Source organism: Drosophila innubila (assembly GCF_004354385.1).
Source record: "Drosophila innubila isolate TH190305 chromosome 2R unlocalized genomic scaffold, UK_Dinn_1.0 1_C_2R, whole genome shotgun sequence".
Taxonomy (NCBI): Eukaryota; Metazoa; Arthropoda; class Insecta; order Diptera; family Drosophilidae; genus Drosophila; species Drosophila innubila.
In genome coordinates, this window is record NW_022995374.1 from 5,914,957 (window position 1) to 5,940,341 (window position 25,385).

Consider the following 25,385-nt stretch of genomic DNA (forward strand, 5'->3'; position numbering starts at 1 on the left):
CAAATATTGGCAAGTCCTCAGCTACCAACACAGACACTGCGACAAAGACAAAGCGTTGTTGTTGTTGTTGCTGTTGTTGTTGCTTGCTACCTATTGCGACATTAGCATGTGGCAGGTGGCAGCTGACAGGTGGCAGGTGTGGTAAGTGACCAATGAGCAGCTGCCACTGACAGACACAGCAGGAGATGGTGTCAAAAGGTTTTCATTTATTTTTTTTTGGGTTAATTAGACTCTGTACTTAATAAGTACACAGGGTCTATTAACTTTCCAAGCAGTTCAACTTTATATTTGAATTTTTACTTGCATTCTTTCGCCACACATATTGAAATAACGAATAACAATTAAACAAATACAAACTTTAATTTGAATAATTTGTTTCAATTTTTAATTTGATTTTTTTTTTACAAAATAAGTCCAGAGTCTTCTTCAGTCGTGTTTGCTGCTGTTTTGGCTGCACTTTGTTTGTTGTTGCTGTTGCCGCATTAGCCGAACTGTCATTTTAATTGCAACACATTTGTCAGCGTGCTACAAGGCGTATACGTGATTTAGCGCCAAGAAGCTCTTGCCTTGATTGGCATTTCTCTGCGGCAAATGGCCTAAAAGTGTCGGCAATTCGACCCTCAAAGTCATTCATTTGAAGCCAATGGCAAAATTCGTTGAAATCAAGTTACGACTTCACTTCAGTTTAGTTTTCTTTTCTGTCTAATCTGTCAAATTTGTTGTTGCCACACCAGACTCTGATATATGATCTTTAATCGTTGTAACTGTCAGAACTCTTGACTCTGTCTTTGAAAATGCTGTATGTTAACATGTATATTGATACTGGCTCTTTAATTGTGCTCAGCTAGGGACAACGGGGCGTATGACTTGATTGATTATGACTAGATCACGACTCGATAGTCACCTTTTTTTGATGTAATTGAGCACAGCTTAAACGAGAGCAGCTTTTGAAATGGCTGTCAAGGCAACTTGTGTGCTGTTGCCTACTTAAAAGCATCCCCCAGCTCAGCTATTGTTAGAAGTTCTATTGTGAAATCGCACACTTCGAGTGCGACACTGAATTTAATTTGTGCCTCGCACGCAGCACTCGTATTTTCAATTTCATTTCCAAGTGAACGTATTTTTATTTTCATGTTTGTATACTCTATGTTATAGGGTATAAAAGTCTTGTCAACACATGTGTGCAGCGCTTTTAAGTATGAATATATATATATTTTTTGGTTATGGACGATTAGCTGAGTCGATTTATCCAGTTATAAAACTATTTAGATCGATATAATTTAGTATAGAACCATTTTTTTATTGCAGACAGTTTATATCAGAATAATCTGTCTAACACCATGGTTTGTATGAAAAACTTTGTTGTTTTTATTCAAAAATTTTTAATAACTAAAATTCATTTTAAAGATACTTTTTATTTTTTTTTTGATACGTTTTATTAATATTAATTTTATGAGCACGCTACATGCTACTTAAAGCATTTTCAGTGCAATTTCTAGAATTAACATTTGTATGAAAAACTTTGTTATTTCGTTTTCAAAAATTTCAACAATAGAAATTATTTTTAAAGATTTTTTTAAAATAAATATATAAAAAAAAACCCCTTTTTTTTTTGGAAAGAAGTTACGTAATGAAACTTTTTATTGAGGCATTTTTACAAGATTTTGCAAGAATATTAACTCGTTATATATATTTTTTTTAATATTTACTTTTATTAAAAATTTCCTGAAAATTTGTACTAGAGTAAAAGGGTATCAAGTCTTTGGCGTGTCATGGATAACTTTTTGTTATGCCTTTTGTTATGCATGGAAATGCGAGACGGTTGAATTTACAATATTTTATAAACTTGTTGCCTTCTCGAAACAGTCAAGCAAGGATATCAAGCATATCAACTTCAAAACGAATCAGATTATGTTGCCAGAACAACAATAACAACAATAACTATAACAAGGCTAACGATTTAAGCTACAATTATTGATTGCATTATGAAGCTGCTTTTCCTGTTATTCCTGCTTATCCTGGCAGCAACTGTCCTTCAATCTTTGCAACTGCATCGTGTTCCCTTGCGTCGTTTTCCCTCGGTGCGTCATCGTTTTCAACAGTTTGGCATTCAAATGGATCGACTGCGTCTCAAGTACAGCTCCAAAACGGAGGTGGGCGAGGTCAGAAGTGTGCCGCTGAGCAATTACCTGGATGCACAGTACTTTGGACCGATAAGCCTAGGCACGCCGGCACAGACCTTCAATGTGATCTTTGACACGGGCTCGGCGAATCTTTGGGTGCCCTCGGACACCTGTTATCACAAGTTGGCCTGCCAGATTCACAGTCGCTACAATGCCAAGAGGTCACGCACTTATCAGGCGAATCGGAAACGCTTTGACATACAATATGGCTCGGGCAGTCTGTCCGGGTTCCTGTCGCAGGATACGCTACGTGTGGCGGGACTGAGTGTGAGTAATCAAACGTTTGCAGAGGCTACGGATATGCCGGGTCCCATCTTTCTGGCCGCCAAGTTCGATGGCATCTTTGGCTTGGCCTATCGCAGCATTTCCATACAGAACATCAAGCCGCCTTTTTATGCCATCATGGAACAGAATCTCCTGCCACGTCCGGTCTTCTCGGTCTATCTCAATCGGCAGGCGAGCAGTCGCCAAGGTGGTTATCTTTTCCTGGGTGGCTCCAGTCCACGGTATTATCGGGGCAACTTCACCTATGTGCCTGTAACACATCGCTCCTACTGGCAGATTAAGCTGGAGAAGGCGCGCATTGGACAGCTGCAGTTGTGCCAGAAGGGTTGTCAGGTGATCATCGACACGGGCACCTCATTTCTGGCCGTACCCTACGATCAGGCCACACTCATCAATGAGTCCATTGGCGGCATACCCGCTGCCTATGGTCAGTACTCTGTGCCCTGTGAGCAAGTACCTCATTTGCCCACATTAAGCTTCAGTTTGGGCGGTCGTCGCTTTCAGTTGAAGGGCGAGGATTATGTTTTTCATGACATCTTCGCTGACCACACTGTTTGTGCCTCTGCCTTCATAGCCGTCGATCTGCCCTCGCCCAGTGGACCGCTCTGGATATTGGGTGATGTGTTTCTCGGCAAATATTATACAGAATTCGACATGGGCAATCATCGCATTGGTTTTGCCGATGCCAAAGATTGATATTGTATCACTTGGCCCACTAAGCGACTGTCATCTGGAGTTGTGGAGGCTGTCAAAAATAAAAATAATTTATTTTATTATTTTATTACCTGCTTCAAAAACAAACAAGCCAGCCGGAGCACAAAACTCACGTCAATGTCCGCAAATTGTGTGGGCGGAAGCTAATCAAAACTCGCTTGCAGGCACCAAACTGAAGCCAGCGAAGACTCAAAAAGACAGAGAAATTTAGACGGAGCAAGTGGAAGCTGTAATTGATTCGCTTGCAAAATAAAAGAAAAACCACAAAAAAAAAAAACAAAAAAATAAAAGAAAAGAAAATGTCTTGAAATCCTGAAGCACTTTGTGAAATAAATAGCTTTAAGTTTACGACTGACGCGTTGCGTTTGCATTTCAATTTAAATTTGTATTGCGACAAACGAAAACCACCCTCCCTCTTCTCCCCTCTCCACACTTCCTCTCCTCAACCACTACAGCTGTGCTACAATTTTTAGGATTCGAAGAGTTTTTGCGGTTTTTACGAGCGTGCACAGCAAATTTTTGGTTATATTTATAAGTACACTCAGGAAAAATTGTAATAATAACTCGATTTCTATTAAAAATATTATTCTTAAATTCAGAAAATAAATCTTTTTAAACTAAAGGCGAATTCTATCAAATTAATAGCTGTTTTGTAATAGATATTTGATTGGGATTTAACGTTTAAGTTAAGAATTTCGAAAATTTTTAGATTTTTTTTAAATTTATTACTATTTTTTGTTAGTATACATATTTTTTTCCTAATAAAATAACCAGTCAAAAAGTTCGTCAAATTTAAATTTTATAGACTTTCTTAAATATTGAAAATAAAGTTTCTAAGTGTATTTTCAATAAACGAGGCACTGTCTAACGATTGTCCAAACGGTATACTTGATATTTTCACTTAGGGTAACTTAAAGTCTTGCTTTTCCACACACTTCCATTGAACTTTCGCCTTCGTCGGCTTTCTGGCGGCTTACAAGAACCTTTATTGATACTCAACTTGACTCGTCGACTTCTTTTGGCCTTTTTTTAACCACATTCCCGCCACGACCTTAACCGTTTCCCACACTTCTACTCATGCCATTGACTTGTTTGTGGCTTTAAAAATTGTTAACTTTGATTGCTGTTTGCTTAACCTTTTTTTATGATTTGGCCTTTCATAATTTTCGCACACAACAAAGGCCGGAAAATGTTGGTCAGCATTAGTTAGGCCATAATGAGTGGCTAAAATGAAAAGCCTAAGATCAAGGATGACTTCTACTTGGTATGCAAAAGTAATCCCACTTCAAGTGCTTAAGTCCTCAAAAGCTGCAGAGCATAAAATCCATTTCGCAAAATAGTTCACCTCTTTGGCAAGAGGTTTTATTCGGGCTCAATGCATTTCCTGTTAAATGCTAAGCTTCAGCAACAACAACACTGAGTTCATTTTGCAGTGTGCAATACAACAACAAACGCGTGGGACAAGTGATAAATTTGTTGTGATTTGTGTGGCAATTGCAACATCGCCTGTCAATCGACAAATACAAACGAAAGAAGTATGAATGAGGTGGGAGAAACAGGGAAGAGAGGCGGGGCAACAGTTACGTAAAATAAAACAGCCTTTGACAGTTGTCAAAGTGCTTTATCGCTTCAATATGCGTTCACCAAAAGGGTTGAAAAAGTGTAGCATACTTTTCAACGCTCGATAAAATCGCTCTCAATAATTGTTAATAAAAAGCACATGCGCCTTTTTATTTAAAAGCGCACTTCACAAATAATTCAAGCACCAAAATAGGCTAAATCGAATCAAATGTAAAGCTGTAAGTGTCACACATCAGCGCAAGTGAAATGAAAGTCAAGTGAAAGCTGTGCGGCAGTGTTGTCCGAATTTTCAAGTACAAATAAGCTAGATTTTATAGCTAAATAAATAAATTTATAGAAATTTAAATTTAATTTTGAATTTTGAACTTAAATAAACTAAAGTAGGTATAAACAACATTGGTTAAAATATCTGTTTTCTAAAATAAAAAATATTGAAATAAAATTTCATATTATTTAAATAAAACAACATTAAGAAAATTAGAGAAAAATAAAAAAAATACAAAATTAAGTGATTTTGCAATTAAAATATTAAATAATGCATCGCAAAATTAAATATTCTTGAAATTAAAGAGAATATCTTGATGTATGTATCTTTCTAAATGGTTTTGAAAATAATTCAATTTAACATACATTCAAAAATAAATCAGGCTCAATTCAATTTTTATAAAGATTCATGGCTGAAACATTATAAAATTTCATATTATTAAAATACAAAATACAAACAACGTTAAGAAAAATATAAAATATAAAATTTAAGTGGTTTTACAATTAAAATATTAAATAATGCATCACAAAAATATAAAATATAAAATTTAAGTGGTTTTACAATAAATATATTAAATAATGCATTGCAAAATTAAATATTCTTTAAATTAAAGAGAAAATCTTGATGTATGTATCTTTCTAAATGGTCTTGAAAATAATGCAATATGCATTCAAAAAAAAAAACAGGCTCAGTTCAATTTAAAAAATATTCATGGCTTAAACATAAAAAAAACATTTTCAAATAGATAGCTGGCTGACAATATTTAAGCGGAAATTGTAACACTACTATGTGTGTTAGTTCTCACAGTTGCCATGACAGCCGAAGAAAGTAATTGAGCTGGCAGCTGCTTATCAGCTTATCAGTGTGCTGCACAGCGTACCCTGCTCATTTGCTAGACAATAGTAGTCCCGACCAAGGGATAAACGCGATAAGCATCGCAAAACCAAATGGCAGAGACAAAGTCAGCGTCTGAATCTGACAGGACGAGAATCAGGAGCCAGCAATGTAGAATTCGATAAGATTACGCATACATTGTCATTGCCAGCGGCATTGTCCTGTTGTCATGTTTCCAGGCCTGCGTCCTGTCGACACATTTCTATGTAAATTTATTTGCTTGCCGCTTTTATTAAAAATTTGCGTTGCCAGCTTCCCAAATCCCTTGTTAATGACACTCAAAAGTGGACTAATGAGTCAATAAGGCAATTTGCGACTAAACCCAAAAGAAATGAGGAATAACAATCGAGACAAGAACAGGCTGATGAGGGAGGAAGGAAGTTTAGTTGGGTAAAGCAATGGGCAAGTTAGTATGCCACTTAATTACTTAAATATGGCATTTATGGGAAATGTTTATGCTTTTACGGTTATCAAACCTGACAAACTGCTTCAGCCGCAGGCAGTTTCCTTTAGCCTGTCGCTTGTTTTGCTCGGCATTTTGACAGGCTCAGCAGGACCACACATGACACGGATACGCTTACGGTTACGGTTACGGTTACGGGATAACCTTGCCTGTTTACTTTGTGCCAGCTCTGGAACATGGACACCTGTCTGCGTTGCAAATGTCAATTAGTTTTGGCACAATACTAATTAAATTTGTGCACACACACACGCACACACACACACACATGCATCTACAAGGACGCAGTGCAATTGAACTTTTGAGCCTGCTGCCAATTACTTTAAGTGCATGCGATTTAAAGCACATCAACTTGAGCTGATTTCTACGAAATATATACTTACAATCAATTGACGTAGCATCATTTATCAAAAATCCCTTTGCACAAGCATTAATCTAAGCGTCTTTCAGCGAGGGTTGTTCCAATACTCTCTGCCTTTCCTGAAATACTCACTTTTTCGATACCTTTTGTTAAATCCCTAACCTTACTTATACTAATAACTTGTTTTATTACATTGTACTAGTCTAATATTAATACTATTATTAATACCAATACTAAATTTAATAGATCTGATTGAGTTTTTCTGGGTTTTCCCCAATCCTTGCCACAAATGTTGCATCTAAATCTAATTTTAATTATTTCTTTCAAGTTCATAATTTATATTTAATATTAACTTTAATTTTCTAATTTCTTACTTAGCTTTTATACTTTGTAATTTTTTCTTTGCCGACTGCTTTTAGTCGAGCAAAAATAAAATAATGAATAAATAAATAAAAGAAAACAGTTGCAGTGTAATGCAATTTTCAATTTCAAGTTGCTGTGCCTCGTGTGGCAACCCGCTTGGGGCAGACAATATATTTTATCTTGCCTTTAGCTACATGACATTCTTCGATTTTTTACTTTTTGGTCTCAAAGTAACGCTGCCATTTTCAAGGACAGCCAGCATGCTTCAAGTTGCAAGTCGATTGCCAATCATCTTGCAACAACTTTAACTGGCAACGTGTGTCATTTTTAAGCGGCAAACGTGACAATGTCAGGGCTTAAAAGGGCGTTAAGTAAAGCCAGCTTTAGTTTGCGGCCAAGCAAAGTAATATTACGCATACGCACCATGGCACAAGCTTCCACTTCATATTAATTAATTACTTGCCACAATTATTGCACTTAAATTTGCCCCATTTTTTTGGCCAACTTGTTTGTGTGTGTGTGTGTGTGTGTGTGTTTCCATAGGTATTAAGCCTTTGCAGCTGACGTGGCTTTCGCTGCGCACGTTTGTGATATGCATACTAATTAAGCAGTTTTCACTTGCTTTCAAAATTTGAAAATGGATTTTCCACACAGCTTAAACTGGCTTTTCACAAATGCTGCATAATGAAGCTAATCAGGCGCGAGCTGAGCGTCAAAAATAGGTGTTGAATTTAGAATTTGATTGTGAGTACGTCGCAATTTCAAGTTAACGCCTAATCCGGCAATTGACAGCTTGTACGCACTTTTGCATATTCATTGGCGGCAAAACGTAAATCCAAATTTGACTCCACAGCTTACACGTTTAAATTTTGTCCGCTGCAAATTTCCAACTGAAAATCTGACAAAAACTAAAGCAAATTGTAGAGCAACAAACTTTTAACTTGATTTTGCTGCAGCGCAACCAAAACTTGCCCAAACAACATATTTAACACTTTGACAGCTTGTGCAAGTGTGTGTGTGTGTGTGTGTGTGTTGGTTTTTGGTGTGTTTATGCAGGTGACAGGCAAAAAAACTTTTTTGGCGCCGCATTGTCAAAAGCGCAAAGTCATTTTTAGTTGTTTACAACGCCCAACTGCAAACTGGGCTAAGTTGGCCATAAAAGATATATATTTGAGCTAACTTATTCAATCACAATTTATTTGGTAAGTCGTCATTTAATTGTCGAGCAGCAGCTGCTTAGCTTTAGTTGAGTTATGATATGTATTATTTAACAAATCGTTGATTAATTATTTTATATATATTAATAGCCTGTTTACTTGCGGTAAGATGCTAACTTAGCTTTAGCATTTGGTCAAAATACACCATCAATATTTAATTAAATTTAGTTTGTAATTATAAAGTAGCCTAAATTATATACATGCATATACAAATTAAGAAATATGAATTAATTCGGAACTAAAATTTATTTCACTGTACGCACAGATGAATAATGGAATGCCTATGATTAATCCGTAGTGAATAATGGAGGCATTCCATTCATAAAATGTTTCGAAAACACCAAACCAAAACAGCGGTCTTATCTTTTATGAAATATTTGCGGTGAAATCAGAACTAAGCTGAGCTCTACAGAACTCTTTGTATCAGCAGTTCAAGTTTTTAAGTTTCAGTCCAACACATTTTATTCTGAATTTTGACACCAGAGAAGCAAGTTCGTTTTTTTAAGACTGTACACATCTTATTGTATTTATCAATTAAATTTGTATTGTATTACTTTCGGCTCGTTCATAAACACAGTTATTAAGAATACAATAAAATGTCCTTGTGTTGTATAAACCTAAAGACCACCGGCAAGATCATCAGCTGGACTTCTCTTGTTGTCTCATTGGCATTCACAATTTTGAATTGTATTCTATTGCATAATTACAAGTCATCAGACGGTAAAGTATAGCCTCACAGACAAGCACTACGCATTTTTTAATCAGTGCGACTTTTTTCTCATAGAATTAATTTATGGGCTATCCGTAATGGTGACCATTGGATTATTGGATATCATATTTTCGGGGTTGCTTGTCCTGGGCACAATTATGGTAAGTCTCATGTTCGTCGAAATTATTTTTCACATGCTAATCTTATCTTTCTTAACACAGGAACGTAATTTGCTCATTCTACCCTGGCTCATCTTTTCTGCCAATCTTTTGGCACTTTGCACTGTGATAAATCTATACTGGGTTATTATTAATATGGCGATATCTCCCCAATTTCATGAAATAGGATATTTCTTCCTTCGTCTTATACTAATCGGTAAGTATATTTATTTTGATCAATTTTTAAATGTTAATGAACGAAAATTGAATTTTTTTTAAAGGTTTTGGAGTGTACATTACCAGCGTCATCTACTCACTGTACAAACAAATAAAACACTCGAACAAGCAGAAGTACTCACTGAATCAAGGTGCAATCCCTATGTCCAATCCGGCGACTAACGGTAACGCTAGCTTTGTCAAGGTTTAAGTTCAAGCATATTACAATTCAGAGTTGAATGTCGAAAGAATGCTCGAATGCTTAATGTTGGCTTTTATGTTGAATTTAATCATGTTTTGTGAAAAAAATAAAATGTTTTAAAAATTTGTATCACCATATGGAGATATGGAAATGTGTAAAAGCAGTACGAGGCAGTTTCATTTTTAAATAAATGGCAACCCTCGCAATATTTCGGGTGAAATTAGCATTGGGAGAACAGAGGTCATCCTTATCAGTAATCAAAGTTTTTCAGGTTTCTGTCTAACACATTTTTATTCTAAATTTTGAAGCGAAAGAAGCAAGTTCATTTGCTTAAAACTGTGTGTGTCCAAAAATAAAATTAAATAAATTAATTATTTTCTAATTTACTTTCGGCTCATTTATTGAAATAATCGAAAATTAAAATAAAATGATAAAATCAATGTGCTGTATGAAACTAAAGACCGCCGGCATAGTTATCAGCTTAATTTCTATTGTGGTCTCATTGATGATGACAATTAAAATATATGATACTTTGGATGAAATCAGATCGGATACTTACAGTAAGTGTACAGCCTCATATACAAGTGCCATGAGATTTCTTTATCGGTGTATTTTAGAAGTTATAGTGCTGCTAATGGAGGAAGAACAAATAGAAATTGAAGAAGTTTACACATTATTGACCTGTACCTTATTATACCTATTGTTTTCGATCTTTCTTAACCTGGGCACAACTATGGTAAGGCCAATATTTGTCAAGATATTTTCTTTTATCATGCTCATTTCTTAATTTACAATACAGAAACGTCATATGCTCTTACTACCCTGGCTTATCTACTCTGGCATTCTTTTGTCATTGGGCCCTATTAAATTGATCTACTCTTCGATTATACGACTAGATCGAGTGGAAGAGTCTAATGAAATTTAGTGGGAGAATTCTTCTCTTTCCTTGCTTTACTCGGTGAGTAATTTTGTTTGATTTTGATTGATCTCTCACATAATATGATTTTTTACAGGTCTTATGATGTACTTTTACTATGTCATCTACTCACTGTATATACAGCTGAAACACTCCAACAAACAGAGAGTCGGACGGATTCATGACGCAGAGGCATTTGCTATGACCAATCCAGAGATTTCCGGCAAGGCTAGAAATGTCTGGATGTAAGTTAAAGAATACGTAGACTCTGGCTTGCAAGCTAAAAATAGCTAAGTCCAGTTTAAGTTTATTTATGTATTTGATTATGTTCAGAAATTACTCATTTTGTTAAATAAAATACCAAGTTACACGGAAGCAGATAAGTAGTAATTTCCATGCTGACACATTCGGACGCTGATAACAAATACGTTTTAAGTGGACAAATTCAGACGTTTTCGGATTGTAGAATTGTAGAATAATAAATGCAAACACAATATCATTTAAAGCCAGAGAGATGATAAGAATAACTATAATTATATATTGGTCGATTCAAGCTGAAATTTCCCCTGATCTTCGCCAACGATAAGTCAAATTAAAGAAACTGATTCCGTCATTAATTTGCTCGAAATTTGTGTTTTTTTTTTTTAGCTTAAACACGAAGTACTGACTTAGTATTATTCCAACAAAAGTTAGTAAATTTTACGGACCTAAAATATATTCATGAATTGGAAATCGCCATCATAAGCTGCTGCTGATTCTAGCATCTCTCTCTCTCTCTCTTTCATTTCTTTCGTTCTTATCCCCTCTGCCATAAATTGCCTAACCAGGCATATTGGTTCGGTTAACCGCTGAACATTGATTGCATTTCCAGATGGCACAGTTAAGTGTCAGTTCCTGCAACTTTTGAGAGAGTGGTGAGCGGGGTGTGGTGGCTTAAAATTTGATTTATGTGCTCTGAACTTTTGATAAAGTGTCTGGCATTCGATTCGTTGCCAGCAGCAGAATCTGCAGTCAGAATATGGCCAGGAACAGCTGCAAGCGCATTGTGGCATTGTCATTGCTTATTGGCCATTGTTGAAATACTGGCCAAGAGTACTTCACATACAAACAAACACAACTACTCCCTGGCAATGGAACTGGCACTGGTAGCTCATAAAAGTTGCTCGTGCATAGATGTGGATGGCATTTCCCTTGTGGTTTTCCTTTTTCCTTTTCTTTTTTTTTTTGTATTTTTTAGCTTGGCTGCTTACATAGAATTATATTGTGTATACACAAACATGAAGTTTGCTCTTTTCATCCGGTGCTGTTGTTGTTGGTGTTTGTTACAGCTACCTGGCTTCAAGTGTGCTTCAGTGAGTCGGTGAGTCGGTGAGTCAGAGGAGTTGCCCCTCCCACCTTATACCTTATGTTTGGCCGCCAGGCTTTTCAAGTTATCCCCTGGAAAACAGTGTAACTTCACAATCATACACTGATAAAAAAATGTTCTAAAATCAAGAATTTGGTCTTAAAACTTAGAATTTTCATCTAAAAAATGCGTCAAGAAATTCTTAAATTAAGAAAATACATCTTGATTTCAGTTGAGTCCAAGTTCTTATTATCAGAATAAATGTTTTTAAAATTAAGATAAAAAAATAAAAAATGGTTTTAAAAATTACAACTTTTTCTTATTTTGATTTTCATACATTTTATTCTGTCTTGGTAAATTTATAAATGTTATTTTAATTTCTTATGGAGCGGGATTCGAACCGGCGCCTACTGCTCAACAAGTGAAGCGGTTTCTCTAACCAGAGCGCCACGGGGCAACCCATTTTTTTTAATGTGAAATTGTAAATTATTGTACTTTCCTAACAACTCTATTCATTCAATCCTATTCCTAGTACATATTAGTAAATGGTCTTAAAATGTTCTTATTTTCAGAACAAAATATTTAAGATGAATGTTCTTAACTTTAGAAGTTGGTCTTTTTTTCCAGTGTACAAGCAGCAGTTGTAGCTCTCAACTTATCATCTATTGTTCTTAAGCAAAAACCAATTGATAACAGGAAACAATATAATTAGCTTGTTGATTTATATGAATTCCAGCAACTGTCGTATCTACTGCATAAATTATATTAAAATTTGCAGTGTTTATTAAGTGATTAAAAAATTAAAAATGTGCATACTTCACGCTTATTTCACACACCTTAATTCGCAATTTCCACAATTTTCCAGTCGCCGCATTGAGAGCTCATTAAAGACACATTATGTGGAAATTGAATGGATTAAAAAATGCAAAGTTCAGTTAAATATATTTAATGCTATTTTTACATGCATTCGTTTCAGCACATTTATTATGCATATGGTTTATTAAATTTACAACAATTTCAGCACAGTTGCAAAAATTATGCAACAAGCAATTAAGTTCATCAACTGTCAGTATTCAGTGCTTCAAACAAATCCACAAATAATGGCACAAAGTTGCAGCCTGCGATGAACATAAAAAAAACTGTATAAAAATAATTGCACATGTCGAGTATGAGTCGGTGGCAGGAGGGAGGGAAGGGGAAGGGGGAAGGGGGTTGGCATAAATCCTGACAGAAGCAGACTTCGGTGGCAATTTGATGGCAAACGGCGCCAGTTTCAACGCCAAACAAAGCGAAAAATCCATTCACATGCCACGCCCACTTTCAACTCCCATCAGAGAATTTGCTTAACTGCATGACTGAGTCACATTGGGCTGGGGTTTGAAATGGGGTTAGGGTTCAGGTTCTGGTTCGGGTTCGGGTGCAGGTTCGGGTTCATGTTCTAGAGAGGGTTTAAATTCCGGTCTTCGGGCTCTTCCGCTGCTCCTCTTTGCAATTCCCATACCGGCTGCTAACGGGAACACCCTGCAACTTTTAATTTGTAAAATTTGTAACGAAACTTTCTCTGTTAGCATACCCTGTTGGACAAGTAACTGATGGGTATGCACAGCTAGCATTCAATCCAGTTATACAAATAAGTTTTGATAAAGCACAAAGATAACTTGAAAACTTTACATGGTATCTTTAAAGTCTACCCAATACAAAATGAGCACATAAATCATTTGCTCTTGTTTTCCTTCTGTCTTGCAGTATTTACTTCATTGTTGTTTCTCTGTTCTCCATTTTTTTACTTCGCATTTTCCCTGAGCTCGTTTTGTCCTCTGTCAACTCAAAGTGCAGTCAGAAATGTTAAACAATTTGTGTAACATTTTCGGTGCTAAATATGCGCAGCTATTTAGCATGTTTATCTCACTTGAAACGTTTTACAGGGTAGACCACACTGCAAATGAAATGCAGGACACAAAAAGTTTATATAAATAAATTTGTTTGTGCTTTAAACTTTAGTCAAACATAAACTCAATCCATTCTTCAAGTATTTTTTTTGGGTTGTCGGATAGGCAATCAAATGTGAGTCCCCGGACAGTTATCCCGCATGTTATTAACTTGTATCAGTCAGCCAGCATTTGTTAACTTGACCAACAGTCAACAGTAAATGTTACAAATGGAGCAGCACATCATGGGACCAACTTCAAAGGGATCCCGAAAGTGAATGCTCATTTCAATGTGTTGAAAGTGCTTGATGCATAAATCCGTTGAGATTGCCGTCGTTGCCGTGGCTTCATCTAAAGCAGAGCCTACAAAGGCAGACGATGCAACTTTTCATGTAAATTATATGCGAAAATTCCGAGCAATTGACATTTTTTTAAGACTTCTTTCAGCTTTCGACTTTGAGGCACGCGCCTTTCTAACGAGACGTATTTAGTATTATGTCAGCGACAGCTGCAAGTCCTCAATCCTCTTAGGCCCTCGCCTCATCCGCTTGAGGCAGCTGTGAAATATTTGTGGCCATCAGCAAAGCGGTTGACAAAAGACAGACAAAAGCAAATGCTGCGAGTGACTCACAATTTCCGTTTAGATATTAAAAATGTGCCAAACAATTGTGGGCTAAATTGAAATGTTTGCCAGCTGGCTAAAAACAGCAGCTTACCTAGGCTCACATGGCGTATACTTTATTTGTGCTTAAGCCATTCTAAATAAGCACAAGTCGGCTACAGACATAAATCTCTCAGCCCTAAGCTGTGCCACACACAAAAATAGCACTCATATTCTCATGTTGGGCATCCCTTGTATTCCTTTAATGGCCATAACAAATTTATTTCAAATTATAAACAAAAAGAGCTGCGTCTCATGAATTTGTTTAGAATACAAGAATAGATTGTAAATACTTGAAATTGAATTTTAATAACAGGCAAAACAAATCAAATGAAATATTTAATGAGACATTAAGTCATTTCTAATTAGTGTACTTGTGGCAAGCAACAAATTGTGGCACGTACATTTCTACTGCGGATATTTGTGCGGCAGTAGTAGACGCCTTTGATTTGAATACATATTAAATTTTGTTGTGGCCTTCATTTTAAATGCAAATCAGTTAAAAGAGGGAGCGTCGATGCCAATAGCTGCGGGTAATCAATACGAACAGGTTGCCAAGGTGGCAGAGTTGATAGCAGCCTGAACTTCAATGTTGCCACGGTTGTGGCAGCTTCTTGACTTCAAGGCTATACACGTATATTGCCCGCCCAGACATAAACATGTGCCACATGTTTTCAGCAGCAAACCCAATTTGAATATTTAATCCACAGCTAAAACTTAACCATAAATTGATTATTAGCCTTAAGTCATGATTTTAACCGAAAATATCAATTACCAATAGCTGGAAAATAGAATACATACAATACATTCACTTAGCCAACTTGTTGTGTGTGAAGAGTAACTTGAATATGCCCGCAATGCCACGAGGCGTATGTGCAATATTGTGTATACGTATGGCTGCTGCATATTTTCTGATAAAAATGCAAACCTTGTGAGTGTATAAAGAAGCTTAATCAATTGTTCAGCAAACATGTAACGTATATCTATATATATAAAACTGTTTGTCCTAACTGACTGACTGATAAAGATGCAATTTTGGCACAAAATAGCTGAGAAAGCAGTTCATAAAATGTATTTTAAACTTATAATTAAATTTTAAAATCAGATTTTAAATAAATAATTAAATTATTTCTTGACTGAAGAACAAAATTTTAGAAAAAAATATTCACAGAATATAAAACATAAAATATTTGAATCGGGTTGATGAACACTGAGGGAAAATGTATTTGTTGAGTATTCAGCTTTGTTTCTGTCTCGAAAGAGTATTAAATATTCAACTGCTGAGTTGTTTTTTCTCTGCTTTTGATAAACATAATTCTCTATACACAATGCAGCTGCATACACAATGGACTGCAGACTGTAAATTGACTTTATGTTAAGCTAGGAAAGAGCTTCGGGAGTTGCAGCAGGAGTTGGCAGGATAATTTTAGTTTCATATGCTGCTTATTACAATGTTGTAGTTATTAGTACACTGCCAAGCATCGGAATTCTTTATGAATTTCTGTGTGTGAGAGTGTAGACAAGCTATATTAATTAACTGCAAAGGCAACAAAACAATAGAAACAAATTGCCAAGCATTGCACAGGGATAAAGGGGAATAGAAAGGGTAAGAGAGAGAGATGAGAAATGTGGTATGAGCAGCTGTGCAACAGAAAGTGCAAAACGATGTTGCTTGCCACTGCCACAGCAGCAGTTGGTTGACAAGCAAGGACGAGTTAAAGGACGAATTCAACATATTTCATAATAAGGAATGCAAGACATGTGCACAACTTTAGATTGTTTATTAACAATTTCGCAATTGTCTCTGCATATCTATGTAATTTGCTTTTGAGCTGCACTTAGGCAACTGCCAGTTGCATATCTGTAAGTTGCAACTTTATGCAATATGCAGGCAACATGCAACGCAGAGTCAAAAGAACAAAGCAAAGTATAAGAATTTATGCTTTGATGCTTTTGCAAGACAAAGATATTAGCATAGCACTCAGTTGTTTTTTATAGAAATTTTAAGCAAATCTAATCAAATGTTGTTTACTTCTTGATTCGCTTGGTCAACTGGGTCAACTTGGCCAAGAGCAAGGTGGTCAGCGCTTTAATGCTCTGCACGATGAAATGCATTTAATAAGCGCAACACACTCCCTGTAATTTATGCATGCCTGACATTCTGCGCATTACTCGACCAGGACTCGAAGCAGGACCTCCAACTGGGTGTGTATCCTGGCAGTGCAAAAAGCAGCAGTCGCTGATCGGACAGTTTGATTTGAATTTGCATTTGCATTTCGTATTTGGGCCAACAGCTTGACGCTTTAATGGCGACTCAAAGGCAGTCAACTTAAAGTCCTGTCAGCCAGGCTATGAGCTAAGCTGCTCAATTTACAGTTGGTCAAGTAATTGTCTTGACAAAGAAAACAGACACTAATTTGTTATTTATTTTTATCTAGTTCTGAGAACCAACTGAAATATAATAGAAGCTATAAGTAAAATATGTATTTTATATTTCTTATCAAATCAGTTACTTTACATAAAGTAATTATCTTGACAAAGAAAACAGACACTAATTTGTTATTTATTTTCATCTAGTTCTAAGAACCATAAGCAACCAAAATAAATTAAATAAAATACAATTTTTATTTTTTTAAATTAAAATATGCAATTTATATTCTTTGTCAAATCACTGACTTTACATACTGTATATGTGTGTGTGTGTGCATTTAGGTGCCTCAGCATTTCCATTAGTTATCTAAGCATAAGTTGTGAACATTGTTTGAGTCGTCGCATCCAAACATTTATCTTCATTTGCTCGCAGCACAATAACAAAGGCCAAAAAGTTAGTCAGACCAACAGCAACAGAAACTAAAACTAAACTGTTTGTCCCATGTCAGTTGAATAACATATATGTAACATATGGTTGCACATTATCCTTGAATCCTTAGCTCAGCTACACGTTAGCTTTTAAGATAGCCACTTCTCCATGATGTCGATTTAATAGTTATTCCTTTGTACCCTTAAAACTTAACTAAAACTTGCAATAACAATAACAATGGTGTCAAGTTGATTACCTTTCGTGTTGCCTGTGTTTGTGTTTAAACAAGCAAACACTTAGCAACTCAACTGCCATATGACGCTGCTTATAAGGTCGACACTCTCGTGGAGCGGGGAGGGGGCAGAAAAGGGAGGCCTGTCAGCTCATGTTAAGCCAAGTACAACAACAAATGTCTCTGGCTGCCTTTGGGCCCATTTTCCAAATTAACCTGCTTTGCTGTGCCTCTTCTTGTTGTTCGTCTAGAAGTCGACGCGTTAGTTTAAGCGACTTGCGTGTTTAATAGCCATCTGCATATGCCACTCCCACTCCGCCTGTGAGTGTGTAAGTGTGTGATTGTGTATGAGGTAGGCCTATCTATTTTGGGGGCATGCTACACGACTGTGTCACGTTCAGAGAGACACAACATCCGCTGTAACTGGCATGCCAAAAATACAAAACAAAGCCAGATCGAGATATGCTTATATGCCGACATGGCAATGACTTTATTTCGCCTTTATGTATATACACTCAGCAAAAAGAGATATCTAATTCGCAAATTAAATTTTAATTTTTTAGAATTGAAAAATACATTTAATATAAAAATTACTTTTCTTTTTTGAAATGTAATTCTATTAATTGACAATTTTTTATATATACCAATCATACCATTCATTGAATTTTTAATTAGGTTAATATTTGTTTTTGAGTGTACACAGATAGCAATGTGACTAAAAACTGTTTATTTTTGTAGCTCTCTACCTGCAGTTTCGACAATCGTATGCAAATATTATAATATTTACATTTGATTACAGTGCTGGCTTTTATTTGATATTTTTAAAATTCCATTTCAATTGCAATTTCAGTTTTTATGCGCGTTTGTTGAACACCGCCCGCATACGACATAAGCCAAATGGCACACGGTGCGTATGCGTGCTTGTAATTATTGTTTATTAAATATGCCAGCGGATGCTATTCTCTCTGGCTATCAGCGTGCTCTTGTTGCTGCTTCTGGTATGACTCTCTTACCGGTGGGTTAACCCATTCAGCAACGTAAAACTCAATTACGTTACGGCTAAGCCAATTTGCCTTTGCTCTGATGGCAAATTAAAGTGCAACCGCAGCTGTAACTGCACTGTAACTGGCACTGCATTTGATTCCACATACATTTGACCCCTGAAAATGTACACTCGACATGTGGATGGCTCAGTGCTGTCGTTGGCAGCCACTGGATGGCCATAATGTGCGACCACTAACACCAAAACGATGACAGCAATGACATCTGGTACGGCTCCTTCTATAGCTTCTACATCTGCTGCTGTTTTCCGCTTTTGCTTCTGCTTCTGCTTCTTCATCTTGTGCGTGTCCCCTGTGGTGGTTGTTGCGTGCTCACACTTTGTGGTTATACTTTACAAAATGACATTGGCACTTTTCTAGCTGACTGATAATGATGATGACAGAACATTTGCCAAATCAATTTAGGCTGCGTGCTCCATAAGCGTGAATGTCAATCATGAAAATAAAATGGGATTTCAGCTGAGAATTAAACAGGAAATAGCATTGATGCCGCACAGCAGGCAAAGAGCATTAAATGCAGCCAGTTTTCATTGAGCAAAATTGAAGACTGTAAGATGTAAAGTTGTCGTTAAAATGAAATTCATTGCAATATTTAAAATGATTGCTTCAAAAATACCCTAAGGCTTAAATTATTTGATTTGCGGCAGGCTTTCTTTTAAATAAAATTGTATTTTACTATTTAATCATTTTAAAAATATTCATCATATTTAAAAATATATATTAAGAAAGTCAATCTTGCGCAAAAACCAATTATTAAATACTCTTCATTGTCCATTTTGTTTGGGAGTCGGTAAACTGATTTATAAGGAAAGCATAAATTGCTAGAATGTTGAATATATATAAAAATATGTGATTGTCACAGCTCATGCTGTTAAACACTCGTATTTAAAAGAGAACTTTGGTTTATTAATTAAAACCTTAGCTCCTATTTGTTAAGCGCAGTGTGTAAAAAGTGCTGCATACTTCCAAGCGCAGTGTTAATAAAACAGAAGCCGCCATTTTGTTTGCGTTGTGTGTGCAATGTTAATTAAGCGTCTCGCATGCAAAATATAAAAAAGATGAGAAAAGAGAAAAAATCAACAACGCATTAACCGTGACGTCAGTCAGCTGTGCTGTGAACTGAGCTCTGTTCTGTGCGCTGCTCTAAATGTTTGTGCATTTCATTTTGATTACGAGTATTGGGCATGCTGCGCTGGGCTGAGTTAGCCTCTCTGCCTCCCCTCTCCCTTGCTGCCGTTTTGCGTTGTTGTTATTGCCACACAATCTCGCTGCGCAAATATTTGTGTTGTAAAAACACACACATAAAGCAGCACTGTTTACTGAGAGTCATAACTGGGCGTTATTTCTATTGAATTCAGCCGGATTTAAAACATAAAAGCTGCATTTATTTACGCTTCACTTGGGAGATTTATGCTGCTAACTGAAACTTAAACTGTAACTAGAAACGTAATTGTGGCTTTTAAATGCGTCGTCTTACCAACTGACCAACCATTTTCATAATAAATATATAACGAATGTCACGGCCTGTTATAATTAATGTTCTCCATTTGTCTGGTCGGACATTAAGGCGGCTATTTAAGCAAGTGAATGCCAATTGAACGCCAACACGAAGGCGACGACAAAGACGAAGGCGACGACAAAGACGAAGGCGACAACGACGTAAACGTGAAATATGAACATATTATGGTGCCGAATGGTCAGCAGTGTCTCCTTGGGCTTCCCCCAACTCCCACGCTCCACAAATAGTTTGATTTAAGGGAAAAACAACTAGAGCGAAAAACGCACAGGAAACACACATTTGAGTCATAAAGATTGCATCTAGATAAATCATTTTTATGTAATTCCAAAGCGATCTGAAAACCGGCTGTTAATTAACTTATAAAATTATTCTGTTCTTAACTTCACAAGGGAAAAAGCTATGGATCTCATTGTTTGAATTGAATCGATTTTAAAGCATAAAAATAATATGGGAGCTAAAAAGGTTCGTACATTGACTGATTTTACGGCAGCAGGAAATGCTCATTAAAAAAGGACAATTTACACGCCCGGTTCTTAAAGCATGCTCACGAACGATTTGGCCTGTTTGGCATTTAAGACGTGCCGAAATCATATAATCATAAAATTGCATAATATATGAGTAGTTAAATCTTTACGGGCAATAAATTCTCACACATGGTTTACATAACAAAAGTTTTGATTCGCTTTCGTTTTACTGCTTGCAATGCAATAAACATTGGACATTGCTGAATTCGCTGAAATTACAGAATTAGCAACAATGTTGATGCAGTTACAAATGCTTTTTAAGTGTTGCATTTATTTATAAGAAGAAGAAATATGTTGACCTGCATATTGGACGACATGGTCCGAACTCGTATATATATATAATAAACAAGAGTATATGCAGATACAGCTTTCAATAAATGATTACTCTTTTGAGTGGATGTTGAATTGTATGTGATTGCGGGCGTGTGTGTTTATATGCTTAATGTGTAGTCTCAATTATTATCTCGTGCGTATCCAGATCAGGCACCGAAAACTTCATCGGCAAATAGTCATCCGCATGCATATGCGATATTTGATTAACCTCTATCTGGGCGCGTTCATGGTCCTCATGACATTTGGCCTCATGCTTCTCATAATCGCCAAACGTTTCAAAAATGGCACGACAGACCATGCACTCAAAGAAACTACTGCAATTGATAAAAATATTAATATGATAATCAGACGGAGTAATTGCTTATCACTTACGGTTTCTGCTCTGCCTCAAGGCGTTCCCTCGCCATGGCTGAAGCTGCTTGTATTGCACCGGGCACATCCACGTCAACGCCTTCCTTGATGTGCGACTGCAGGTGCCGTTTAAAGTTGGATAGCTGGGTGAAGCCCTTTTCACAGTAATTGCACTGGTAAGGCTTGGCATTGAGATGCCCCAGCTTGTGCTTTTTAAGGTTGACCAGCTGGGAGAAGTATCTGCCGCATCGCTGGCATCGGAACGGCTTTTCGCCGGTGTGTGTCATTTTGTGGCGCTTCATGTTGCTCTGCTGCGTGAAGGACTTGTTGCAAAAGTTGCATTGATATGGACGCTCGCCACTGTGTACGGCGTAGTGCCTTTGCAGGTTAACCGCTTGGGCAAAGGCCTTGGAGCATAAGTTACAAACAAATGGCCGCACATCATTATGCACCTTCATGTGACGGTCGAGGTTGCCGCTATTGCAGAAGCTCTTGGAGCACAGCTTGCACTCATAGGTAGTTTTGTTGTGGTTGTGCACCTCCTGCCGGTGCAGCGTTTGGTCGCGCTTGCTCTTAAACGTCTACGGGTTAAAAGAATTGCTTGTAAGTTTGCCAATATTATCATTAATTGCGTCTGAGGAGTGAAACTTACGCGGTCGCAACGCTTGCAGCTAAACTGATTGACCACCGTCTCATCGAATTCAACCGGGATGCCCGCCATCTTGGGCGCTGCTACAACATCGATCCGGAGCGAATATATATGCTAAAGCATTCAGAATGTAATTAACTGCTTTATGGCCAGCACAAGTGGGTTAAAACTTACATTGAATTGCCTAATTCTCTATGTAATTTTCGCGTCTCTTGGAAAAGTCATATGGTACTAGAGATGCAAGATAAACATCAATATATCGGTATATCAGCCAATACAACACAAAAGATATCGAATATGCATCGATACCTATAATACGAATCATCGCTTGATAAACTTGTTTGGAAAACAGTTGCATTCTCTAATTTTATGTATGAATGTGTTGTTTTATTTTAATCGTATATATTAAAACTGTTATATTGATGTATTCACAGTAGTGTCATATACAAAATACAATTTTTTGAATGTTGAGAAATTTAAAAATAAAGAATCTGGATCCGACTTCTAGGTCTGGCAGCGTCGAAACAAATGGCAATTTTTTCTGCCAAGTGGCAACGTCTTTCATCTCAGCTCAAAAAGTTGGGCATCACTGATAGAAATTGCAAATTTAAAAACGCTAAAAACTCAATAAAAAATTTAAAAAATTGATGAAATTTAAAATTTAGAAATTGGACAAAATTAAGGTTAACATTTTAATAACGGTTTGAAGTTCGTCAGCCCTCGTGAAGAGAAATTAAAAAATTTAGTTCCATAAAAAAAAAGTTATATCAAAAAATCAAGAAAATTCTAAAAAAAAATCTGAAAATTTTAAAAAAATTATAGCAAAAAAAAAAAATCCGAAAATAGGTACAAAAATTAAGAATACCCATTTTTGGAAATGTACTTATTTTTTTAAGTACAAAAAATCAAACCAGATCGGAAACTTTTAACGGATGGGCAGCCCTCGGTTTAAGGACGGCAAAAAATAAAACATACAAAATAAATTAAGTAGCTCCTGCTGGCATACAAATGCGGAGATAACTAAGACTTTGACGTGTTTTGTGAGTTAGAGACGTACCAACCAAGTGCAATGGCTACCTATTCCAATCAGCACTGGCTGCTCTCGCACATCCGCAACTCGTTCATATCGACGGACGACACGGGCATCTGCGAGACCGTAATGCTGAGTGACGATATGCCCAAGCATTACCTGAAGAAATTCCAAACTGCCAGCAACGCTAAGGATGCCCACAGGCGCAGCGGTCACCGGGCACAGGCGACAGCCCAGCAGCAGCGCAATTCGTTGCCGAAAACCACAGAAACTGCCACACCTACAACAACAACAAACCCACAACGGTCGGTGCCATTGCAGCATATGATGCCGCCCAGGATTGCGGATCCGCCGCTGCAGGAAGTGGACTTTGTTTGCTATCCGGGTCTGGATCTAAGCGATGACGAGGATCTGGATATGTCCACACACTCGTTCGATATACAAATGTATCCCGAGGTGGGCGCCCATCGATTTCGCTCCAATACGGCGCAGAAACTGGAGAAACTGGACATTGCCAAGCGTAAGGCGGCGCGCATTAAAAGCGTCAACTACAACGAAGTGGTGCAGCCCCCAGATCGTCAGGATTTTTTTGAGCGGAAAACAGTTAAACCCCGTCCCGCAGAGCAACCCTCAACGTCAGCAGCAACAGGGAGCAGCGGGAGCGGGAGCGGAAGCGCGAAGAAGTCAGAGAGAACCAGCGAGGACGATCTCTCCGACGAGGGTGTGAAGAGCAAGCTGTCGGAGCAGCTGGCCAAGAGTCCCAAGCAGACGCAGAATCGATTCATTCAATATGCGCGCTTTGACGGCACAGCCCAGGTGGGAATGCCCACGAAGCGCATCAATGTGTATGTCAACATGCTGCCTGAGCCGGATCGCAATTATCCGCTCAAAATTTGTGTGCTTTCGACGGCCAAGATCATAGAGGTTATTGGCCTGGTTTGCTACAAGACTACCCTACAGTATCCAGATGCAGTGCAGCTCAAGTCTGTGCAGCACTATGCATTATATATGACGGAGGACAACGATGACATGGAGGACTTTCCGCCACTGGACAATCGTGAGCCCTGCTCCAAGTTTGGCTTCTCCCATCTGACGCTGGCCGAGCGTCGTCCACTGGCGCCGGTTACCCGCATCGATTACCACAACCACAATCAGCTGGGCACCAAGTCCATGACCTCGGAGGACGGCAAGGCGGCAATGGCGGATGCTGCAGTGCAAGCGCTGAAGAACATCAATCTGAATGGAGATGTGACCGACTCGGCTGCTGGAGGCGGTGACGGCGGTGACAGTCCCCTGGACCATGTCAAGGAGTATGAGCAGCGTCTGCTAAACCACAACGATATGCTGGAAGCACCCATGCATCGCACCTATCGCCTGAGCATCATTGACAAGCGCTTCTTTAAATGTGATGTGACGCTGAGCGTGTCCGGGGAACGCATTGAGATTGATCAGCACAAGAACGCCAAGTTCTGGGCGCACAGGAAACCCGTGTCGACTCCCATCGATCTGGTGGCACACTGCGAGATTGTGGAGCAGCGGCAGCTGAAGGCGCTGCTGCGCATTTGGCTCAAATCGAACTCTTCCAGCGGCATGTCTTCCAGCTGCACCTCGGCGCCGATCAGCTCCAGCAGCACTACGCTCAACATGGGCAGCAGCAACAGCACGGGAATTGCCCACTCACCAGGCAGTCCCGGCCATTATCCCGCCCACAGTTCGAGCTCGCCCTTTGGCTTCTTTGGTGGCATGTCGAACATACGGTTCAAGCACTATGACTTCGATACGGACGTCCATACGGCGGAGCAGATACGCAACAAACTCAACTGCATTCTGGAGATGCGCTCCAGTGACATTCGACGCGAGTTCCTGCATCAACGTGCCCGCAAACAGGAGAAGCACCAGGCGAAGCGTCAGCTCAAATTGTAGTATTTTGTTCCTATGCTGCCCAAGCTGTGTGCCTAGCGTGCAGTAGCCGCAACTCTTGAGGCGAACCGCCCCACCCCCCGTTGAAGTTGAAGTTGAAGTTGTATTTGTATTTTAGTTTGCTAACCTAAAGAGAGAGCGTGTGTTACACACGTTTCTGCTAGCCTATAAGTATTTATTGAAACACTTAAGTAACTAAAACCAATCCGAAGTGCAAAAATAAATAGCATCAAAGTTCACAATTATGTTAAAAGACAACAAGCGTCGCTATCAGCAACTATTTTTTATTACTGTAAATTGTGTAATGACACAACAACAACAATAGGAACATGGAATGACACTGAATAATCTTTCGCCTTCGCCTTTGACTACCCAGCTGAACAGGCAAGCATGCCAGCGTCATGAAAAGAGAAGCGATCAGCTCTCACAGCAGTACAATTGCAAGAGTGCTCTCTTCTCAACATTAAGTTCTGCTGGGTCGGCTCTCACTGTTGCTCGCCCTCTCTCT

General features: G+C 38.0%; 4 protein-coding genes and 1 long non-coding RNA gene across 5 annotated transcripts; 4 read left to right on the top strand and 1 right to left on the bottom strand.

Annotated features, from left to right (window-relative positions):
* The first annotated feature begins 1,985 nt into the window (after window positions 1–1,985).
* LOC117782758 (lysosomal aspartic protease) lies at window positions 1,986–3,378 on the top strand. The gene has a single exon (XM_034619790.1). It carries the CDS (start codon window positions 1,986–1,988, stop codon window positions 3,162–3,164), a length of 1,179 nt encoding a protein of 392 aa, XP_034475681.1. The 3' UTR covers window positions 3,165–3,378.
* A 5,437-nt stretch (window positions 3,379–8,815) lies between these two features.
* On the top strand, window positions 8,816–9,772 carry LOC117784966. Its single transcript, XM_034622828.1, has 4 exons — window positions 8,816–9,043; window positions 9,108–9,193; window positions 9,254–9,407; window positions 9,472–9,772. Exons 1-4 carry the CDS (start codon window positions 8,920–8,922, stop codon window positions 9,615–9,617), a joined length of 510 nt encoding a protein of 169 aa, XP_034478719.1. The 5' UTR covers window positions 8,816–8,919; the 3' UTR covers window positions 9,618–9,772.
* Window positions 9,773–10,238: 466 nt separating this feature from the next.
* Window positions 10,239–10,851, top strand: LOC117785218. Its single transcript, XR_004617490.1, has 3 exons — window positions 10,239–10,344; window positions 10,408–10,566; window positions 10,622–10,851. It is a non-coding gene; the product is annotated as an uncharacterized LOC117785218 (long non-coding RNA).
* Window positions 10,852–20,845: 9,994 nt separating this feature from the next.
* On the bottom strand, window positions 20,846–22,183 carry LOC117783589 (zinc finger protein 239). The gene is made up of 4 exons (XM_034621045.1): window positions 22,102–22,183; window positions 21,931–22,041; window positions 21,300–21,859; window positions 20,846–21,241 (listed from the first exon to the last, which is right to left on the bottom strand). Exons 2-4 carry the CDS (start codon window positions 21,997–21,999, stop codon window positions 21,034–21,036), a joined length of 837 nt encoding a protein of 278 aa, XP_034476936.1. The 5' UTR covers window positions 22,000–22,041; window positions 22,102–22,183; the 3' UTR covers window positions 20,846–21,033.
* Window positions 22,184–22,908: 725 nt separating this feature from the next.
* On the top strand, window positions 22,909–25,154 carry LOC117785378 (stress-activated map kinase-interacting protein 1). Its single transcript, XM_034623346.1, has one exon. It carries the CDS (start codon window positions 22,997–22,999, stop codon window positions 24,878–24,880), a length of 1,884 nt encoding a protein of 627 aa, XP_034479237.1. The 5' UTR covers window positions 22,909–22,996; the 3' UTR covers window positions 24,881–25,154.
* Window positions 25,155–25,385: the final 231 nt, after the last annotated feature.